This window comes from Micropterus dolomieu, linkage group LG21 (assembly GCF_021292245.1).
Source record: "Micropterus dolomieu isolate WLL.071019.BEF.003 ecotype Adirondacks linkage group LG21, ASM2129224v1, whole genome shotgun sequence".
In the NCBI taxonomy this organism is placed as follows: Eukaryota; Metazoa; Chordata; class Actinopteri; order Centrarchiformes; family Centrarchidae; genus Micropterus; species Micropterus dolomieu.
Window position 1 is genome coordinate 11877825 of NC_060170.1, and position 9028 is coordinate 11886852.

Below are 9028 nucleotides of genomic sequence, written 5' to 3' on the forward strand. Positions count from 1 at the left end.
GAAAAACATTATCACACTGAAAGAAATATCAGGACCACCGTGTACAATGCTACCTGACATCTTGACATTGCATTTGCTGTCTTTAAAACACACAGCGGTATCATAAAATATACCGGTGGCCCCACCAACTTCAAACAACTCATACAAGAAGCTGACGTTTAGACTGAGAGTAAAGGCTGCAAGAGGAGCAGTCAACACAGGGCAAGGAACACTTGTAGCTAAAGTAATGCTTCTTCCAACCTGCCTCAACTCGCCCTGATCAATGGCAGGACTGTTGCTGAAGCTGTTTCATTTACAGGGTCTTACAGGTTCATACCTCTATTATTAAACCAAATAAATACCAAATTCTGAAGAGTGACAACCCAGAAATTTACCAAAAACAGCCTGCATTAAAGGTTTATAATTATTGTGTGTATCCTGGAGCTGTAACAAATATTTTGAATGCAATTCTTGCCTCATAAAAACAGTATTTTAAATCCAGCATTGTTTACATCCATGTTTACTTGCTAGCAGTCATATTTTTTCCTGCCTTTGATGGCGCATTGCAGCACAAGTTGACCGCCTCCTGATGATCGGTTCCTTGTGCACACGCATGAGATAAACAGAACGGGGATCCACTCATGTTGGTGGGGCCGAAAATATAATTTTCTGGGGTAATTCTGATTCAGTATTAGTCACAATTTTATTTTGAAAAAGTAAAAATATAATGTTATTGTAACTGAATCGTATCAAATCCACTTTACATGATAGTGTATCGTATCTTTGCAAATTAATTGTGGTCTGTGTATGTAGATCTGTATTAAATTGTATAAGAGGGAGAAATACACATCTTTGTTTATCCCTAATGGCTTCTTTTACCACTTGCTTCTTAACTATTAACAACAGTCCGATCATCTTGGGACAGATGATGTGGTGGAGTGTAAATGTAATCTTAATTCTGATCTTACATCATCTACCAAAGATAAGGGTTGATATTTGATAGTCCTCCCTCGTCTAACACCTGTGCCTGACCATCATATTATTTTATGATTTATGGTATTTTCTAGAGCTGTCCCCAACTAAGGATTTACATAGTCGAATCAGAATCGTCAAGTCCTGCCTGTAGTCGACTGATAGTCGAATCATGTGTGTTTTTGTGTGCGGCGATTGCGAGCGGAGGGGAGGGGTTATACACGGTAGTTCCGCTTTAATCTTGAGAAGCTACAGAGCTGCAGTCTCTATTCATTCAACTTACGCTGTAAATTTCCATCTAAACTGATGCTTTTTGAAGACCCTTTTCTTTCTTTCTCTCTCTCTCTCTCTCTCTCTCGCTTGTCAATCACCGGTCTTGTGTGAGCTTTGTGCGCATGCCGTGCTGCCGATAACTACATGCACTTCATGGTTCCTCGCGGGTCTATTTCAAGTAGCCGGCTATTTAAAAACGATAAAATATTCTTGTGTGGAAAACTTGTAGTTCTATGTAAAATTGTTGAGCACCCCCATATCACCAAAATGGCATGATCCTTGTTTCGCTGCAAAGCTTCGACTGTGAGATTGACAGTCGACTCAGGCTCCGCCCATCAAAGCATCGAATCTTTGACTATTGGGGGTCAACCCTAGTATTTTCAGAGCATCACTTAATAGCAACGGTCTCCGCTTGGCCCCGGGCTCATTTTTCAACTTCAAGTTCCCTCCTTGATGGAGCCCGCTGGGCGAGGGGGAGCCATTCATTTTGTGATATAACCACTAAAAGTGCACAATGATCACTGGTCTTAAGCCTATTGAAACAGGCAGAAAGGGAAATCTGTGTTTCTATATGCATCTTATGTCAACTCCATCTGTAAGAATAGCTTCATTTTAACCAAGTGCCCAGCTTGGTGGTGATATGAAATGATGGCCTCTGACTTGTTCAGCTTGAGCAGTACTCCTAAATTGATTGTCATTGGCAATGTTATGAAAAATAGATTCTATTCCACTGTCCTCTGATAAACTGGCAGATTATACTTGTTCTCCTTTATCTTACCACTCCAGTATCTCTGTAATTTCAAAAAAATATCAAATGAAAATTAGAATTATGTTCTCAGCAAGCTGTATAACAAAAAAAGGCCACCCCTCCTCCCTTCTTGTCTCCCACTTGTTAAGGGAGCGCTAATTGATTTTTGCTTGGTGATTAGTCATTCGGATGGAGCGGGGCACCTCTGGCATGCAGGGGGAAAAGGAGCTAAGTGTTGGTTTAATTGAACCAGTGGCAGTCTGCATTCATCTTATTAGTGAGGGAAGAGGCAGGGACACACGGCATTGCAGGGAGAAGAGAAGAGGAAACAAAGCCTACTTTGCTAAAAAGAGGCGAGCCGTTTACGGGAGGCCGAGGTTTACCAAAAACGTTAAAAATAGAAGCAGTTTGAGGGAGGCAGTCACGGACAAGTGCTAAGAATGCACCATAAAGTTGGCGACCAGAGAGGGTTAAGATGAGGCGGAGACAGTGGGAAGAGAAGAGCAGAAAGAAGGTCGAACGAAGCACAGATGTCTAAGCCAGAGGCATCAGGACCGGCAGCACCGTCCAGACTTCCTCTCCCCACTGGACGATTAATGAATGGCCCCTTAACACGGCCCAGCGCCTTTGCACTTCTACAAGGCCACAAGTTCTGCTCTGTTACCACCCGGGCTGCCAGGAGAGCTCGTTCTCAACAACTGAATACCAACACAAGAGCTGGAGTGATTCTGTGTGAAGTTTCACTGAGAGGAAATGTTGATTTTCTGTATATGGCAGTCCATTCAGACTGTGTGAAGTGGCACACAAGGGAGGTCAACCATGAGGGTTACTCTCATTCTGCTCTCTTGCATATTGAAACAACATACGGAACGGTATCTTATCTGGAAACAGTTTGCTGTCATTGACAACATTAATAAAGAGGGCTTGCTCTTTCCAGCGTGGAGACTGCGGACTGTGCTGCGGAGTTAGACATCGATAAACAGGCTTTCACACTCTTTAGTGTAGCTCAGGGACAATGGAAGGTGATCTGTAAAAATCATGTTGCAAATCCATCTGTGTCTCCCACACATCATCGGCTTAAGTCCCTCCATCTACACATTCCCCAGAAACAGCCTCGATTTCCCTAACTGTCCTCCTTCATCCCCGGCCTAATATTTACTTTGGCAGCCGCTTTAATTCCCTTCACCCTACAGATGTTAGAGAGAGGAAGAAGTTTGTCCAGCCAATTTGATGTAGTGCTCACGTATGCTGTATGAAATGAGCCAATGGTTAGCTGTGCTGAAGGGGCTAAAGCACAGACATTGACCTGGATTAATCCATCACCAGCTCATTTAAACCCGACCGAAAAACAATTAACAGTGTTTGTCTGACTTTCATTGATCTTCTACTCATCCTGCTCTCCCTGTCTGTTCAATTGTTTCTGCATTAGTAGAGAGTTTGGAAAACCTACAGATTTCTTTGCCAATCAGGGCTGCCAGTTTTAAAGTGATCAAGCCTGATTTATGCTTCAGTGTAAGATGTATTAATAATGCTGGATGCTGCCACATACCATCAGAGATTCATTACAAACAGAAAATTCTTGGGAGTATTTTTTTTAGTACACACTCAAAGGGGACAGACTCTTAAATTATCCTCTCCTTATGATCACTTGCTCACCTGATCACTTGTTTTGCTGGAATGTGTTGTGGTTTTAATGCCTTTTTACATTTACTCTGGCGCTCATCAGAGGCATGAGGTACTTTCAACCAATGCCGATGTTTTTGTTTTAAGTGAAACTTGGCTCAACAAATCTGTTTCTGATAAGGATGTGACTATAGGTGGGTACAACTTATTCAGAACAGACCTAAAAAGGGTGGAGGTGTTGCAATATATGTAAAAAAGTCATTTCTTGTGAATGTAACTCAAAGTCAATAAGTAGACAATTTGAATTGTTGGCCCTTGACTTAGAAGTTTCTAAGAGTCTTCACACCACAGTTGTTGGTTGTTATAGACCCCCCTCAGCTGACAGTAGCACTCTTTCTTCTCTGAGGGAGTATTTAACAAGTCTAAATTATAATGAAATTGTCTTTTTAGGAGATCTTAATTGGAAGTGGCTTTTGCCAATGTCTGTTCATTTTAATCATTTTGTGATTCTTTTAATCTCTTTCAGATTGTGAATAGCTCCACCAGACCAAACCTAAAACATCCAGAAAAATCATCCCTAATTGATCTTATTCTTACAAATGCCCCTGTGCCTCTGTTTTTGCAAATGATATTAGTGATCATTGTGTTATAGCATCTGTAAGGAACACAAAAATTCCTAAAACAAGGCCACGCATAATCTTTAAGAGGGCAATGAAGCAGTTCTCAGTGCAAGGCTTTTTACATTATCTGTATGATTTTGATTGGGGAAGAATTAGCCTTATTGATGATGTTGAAAATGCTTGGACGTTTTTTTATGATGGTTTCATAGGCCTGGTAAACAAGCATGCCCCACTCAAAAGACATAGAGTGAAAGGGCGAAATAATGTTTGGTTTAGCAATGAATTGTCTGACCTTCTTCTTGAGTGAAATCAAGCCTGGGCTCAAGCTAGAAGGTCAAAGCTTGAGTCTGACTGGTTGAAATTTCGGCGTTTACGTAATTTATGCACTGTAATAATCCGTAATGCCAAATCTGCCTATTTCCTTTCTGAAACATCCAAAAATTTAAATAACCCTCTCAAGTTCTGGAAAACAATCAAATTATTAACTGAAGCAAAAACAGATACAGAAGTACTGTCTTGTATTGTTGTTGATGACAAAAAAATCATTGACAAAAATGAAATTCTCAATAGTTTTAATAAGCATTTCATTGCTGCTAGCTCCCTTTATGAAACATTACATAATCCAATTTCCAACTCTCCCACTGTATGTCCTGTTGATCAGTCACTGCTCAACCATTTCATTTCAAGACTGTAACCATACCAGAAGTAAGGAAGTCCTTGAAAGAACTAGATCCAAAAAAATCATCAGGTCCAGACAAGATTTGCTGCAGATTTGATAGCCAATCCAGTTACATATTTAATTAACCTTTCTTTAAGCCATGAATCAAGTACCAGCCATCTGGAAATCTGCCAATGGTCTCCCCCTTCACAAAGGTGGTGATCCTGTAAATATAAATAACTATAGGCCTATTTCTAAATTGCCAGTATTAGCTAAATTAATGGAATCAGTCATCAGCATGCAATTAATAGACTATCTAATTAATAACAATATTCTGAATGAATTTCAATCCGGTTTCAGGAAACAACATATTACAATAACAGCTGTTTCAAAAGTTGTCAATGACCTGGTCAAAACCTTGGACAATAAACAGCACTGTGCAGCACTGTTTATTGATTTGTCAAAAGCTTTTGACACAGTGGACCATAAAATACTCCTTCAAAGACTCACCTCTATCAGAACAAGCAGTGGGATGGTTCAACAGTTACCTATCAGGAAGAACACAATGTGTGCAAGTAGACGGCCTCACTTCTGCCTCCCTAAATATTTCAAAAGGGGTGCCTCAAGGCTCAGTCCTTGGGCATCTTCTTTTTATCATTTATACAAACAACCTCTGCAATAATATAAAAAATACAAACTATCATTACTATGCTGATGCCACTGTTCTCTATTGTTCTGGGTCCACATTAGGTCAAGCAATCACAAATTTACAGTTCACTTTTAACATCTTGCAACATAATCTGGCTACTTTAAAATTGGTTCTAAACTCTAAAAAAACTAAAGTCATGACTTTCACTCTGGGAAAATCAACTAAAAACAATGTCCCAACCATTTGTACACTTTCTGGTACAGAAATTGAAGTGTCACATTATCAATACTTGGGCATTACCATTGACCAATCACTGTCTTTTACATTGCATGTCCAAGATCTGGTTAAAAAACTGAAATTGAAGTTAGGGTTTTTTTTTTTTTTAATCAAGTCCTGTTTATCTTTTGAAGCAAAAAAACAACTTGTAAATGCAACATTCTTGTCTGTCTTGGACTATGGTGATATTTTATACATGCATTCAACCTCCCAGTGTCTTGCTTGCTTTGGACACCGTGTTTCATGGAGCCTTGAGATTCATCACAAACTTAAAATCTCTCACTCATCACTGTTTGCTGTATTCTTGGGTTGGGTGGTTCTCCCTCTCCTTTCGGCGTTGGATGCATTGGAATCTTTTTATTTATAAGGCAGTATTAGGACTTCTTTCTCCTTATCTGAACACTTACATCCTCCCGAGGCCTGCAGGGACATATCACCTGCGCTCACAGGATCTGTTTTGATTGACTGTCCCTAATGCCCGCACTGACTTTGGTAAAAAGGCTTTTAATTTTGCAGCACCATCTGCATGGAATCAGCTTCAGAATGAACTACAGTTGAAGGAGTTGGTCTCAGTTTATTCTTTTAAAGGCTTTTTAAAGGACCTTGCAGAAAGGCAGTCTGTCTGTCACTGTTTTTGAATAGATTGAGGAATTTAAAAAAAAAATTTTTTAAATGTCATTGTTGTTTGAATATGATGAGTGAAAGTGTGTCTATATATTTACCTGTAAGTGTCTCTGTATCTATTTGTAACCGTGCTGCTGCCACTTGCCAGGACACTCTTGTAAAAGAGATTTTTAATCTTTTAGTTTTTTTATCCTGAATAAATAAAGGTTCGAGGTTTGAATGAGTGAATTAAAAATGCATGTGTGTACGTCTTCATTAGAATAGCTGCTAAGTTGCTAACCCAGTGGTTCTCAAACGTTTTCTGTCACGCCCCCCTTTTAGAAGCCAAAAAAGTTCAAACCTCCGGACTCCAGCAAAAGTGGATTTCATTTTTATCAGTCATTAACAACACGGGTGATTTGTAAAACAACAAAAAAACAAACAAACAAAAGATTCAGGTTAGCAAAATAAATAGCCAACTATAGGTCTGCCAGGTCTGTCAGAATTCCCGTTTGGTAACTTATTTTGCTTGTTTCTCGCTCTACTGCAGTATATTCTGTTCTTGTTTACTTCCATCACAGAAAACTTATCGGGTCTGTCGTTATTTCCTCCACAGCTAACACTACAGAGCACCAAGTCCAGGGTGGCCTACTTTGAGGAACTCTAAACTACATACCTGTAAAGGTGGAGATGCACAACTGCCAAGAACCTCATGATTCTACATTCCTGGCCACACTACAGAGCAAGGCTTTATGGTCCGTGTCCTGGGAAACCGCTATGAAACACTACGGGCAATGAAAAATGACCACTGCCTTGACCTGCACCAACTCTTCCTGCACTCAATCTGGGATTCATAAAAAAATGAGTGTGTGTTTACACTTAGAGTGTGTCAAATAGAGCACATTCTTCTTGAAAATTTTGAAGACAACTCGGGTGTGGGTTTTATTAATGTGACAGAACAAAGGTAAACAATGCAAAAAGAATACAAGATGGTCTTTGACTGCTCAGGGTCCACTGTGGCTCTAATGAGACAGTATTCGTGTAGTAGTAGAATGGTTATTATATCATGTCTGAAAGAGGCGACCTACGTTATTTGATTAAAGTGTTTTGAAATTGAAATAGGAACAAACCACTAAGGGATAAAGTTGAACAAGAGAATGAATTTATCATCTGGCTGATATGTCACCCTGACCAAAATATTTAATATTTAGTAGTTATAGGCAGCAAGATACTGTATTGTCCTAGACTGTCTTGTGCTTTAACACTGAACATCTGACTTCTAATACCAACAAGTCCCTCCAAAATAAATATATTCTTCTTTTTTTTTTACTTAATGACTTCATACTGCCTTAGTTTTTTGTTTGTTTCGATGGAATGGTTAAATACAAAATTTTGTGTTCAGGCAGCAAGAATTAGGCATTTTGTTTTACCATAATATAATTAAACAGCCATTGCTAATAGTGGAAGTTGATGAGCTGTGTTGGATATTAAGCTCAACACAATCATTTACTTCTGTGATTGATAACAGAATTTGTCTTGGTTGTGTTGTGTGAGCAGTGTTTTTTAAATCTCATTATTTTGTGCACGTGTTAGTGCTTTTTATGATTAACATGTTGCTGATGAGTCATTAGGATCTTGTATACACACAGAAGTCATGTTACGTATCCTTGGCTTCCTTACGCAAGCCACGAAGTGCCCTGTGCTCTGCTCTCCAAATTGAAGAGAAGTACTAAGTGGTTCTTATACTCAAATTTGAACTAGATGAAGGAGCTCTGATTCCTAGATGTGAGCTTGTGTCACATCTATCATCCATCTCAGTTTTTTTACGGGTGTGTGAAGACCACAAAACATGAATTTGCATCTATTTTGAATTAATGTGTCTTTTGAATTAATGTGCTCTTTCCCTCTGAAAGCAATTTATTTTGGGGAATTATAATGTGAAGAAACTTATTATTTTTCTTCCTGTCTGCATTTAACAAGGATAGTAAGCAGTATTTAAAATGAAACTTGGTAAAGTTACAGTACCTTTTATTACTAGAAACATTGTAACATACAAATATGTATGCTTTTCATGTAAAATAAATGAATATCAGGTCTTTTTTGTATGTTTGAGGATTTTTTTTCATCAAGAAATAACTTTGTGTTAGTTATTTTGGCAGACTTTGATGAATGTCAGCTTTGATATTGCCAGAGCCAAGAGCCTCTTCCGCCCGACCCAAACAGACATCCAATTACACCTTTGAAAAGAATCAAGTGTTATGTAAGAACCCTCCATCTTGTGTCAGATCACATACTGTGTTTGCTTGAGTGACAATGTCTTTGTGTGTGTATGCTTACGGATGCGTGGGTGAGTTTGGTGTGTTGCATGCCTCCTGCACTCGTTTTTGTGTCACCGCGTCTTGTGTGTCATCACATTAACCCTTTTAATGCGAGTTCTTTTTTGTGGTTTTGGGCCCTGGAGACTGACAGCTCTCTGACAGAATGAGTGACGTGGAGGTCAGGCCTGTCTTCTCCACAGCCCTGTCACCTCTGGGCTCAGTTGGAGAATGGCCAGCCTCGGCTTGTCAGTGTTGTGACAGAGGCTTCTTCAGGAGCCAATGCTCTCTGGGGGCCAGGAGCTCGGGGGG

At 39.5% G+C, this 9028-nt stretch overlaps 1 protein-coding gene across 1 annotated transcript in view; it reads left to right on the plus strand.

Moving 5' to 3' along the window:
- nf2a (NF2, moesin-ezrin-radixin like (MERLIN) tumor suppressor a) overlaps positions 1 to 8497 on the plus strand; it is a 31755-nt gene extending 23258 nt beyond the window's left edge. Inside the window, exon 16 of the mRNA XM_046036116.1 lies at positions 7018 to 8497. Within this exon, the coding sequence (XP_045892072.1) occupies positions 7018 to 7068 (51 nt within the window). The 3' untranslated portion in view covers positions 7069 to 8497. The remainder of the gene's footprint in view (positions 1 to 7017) is intronic.
- Positions 8498 to 9028: the final 531 nt, after the last annotated feature.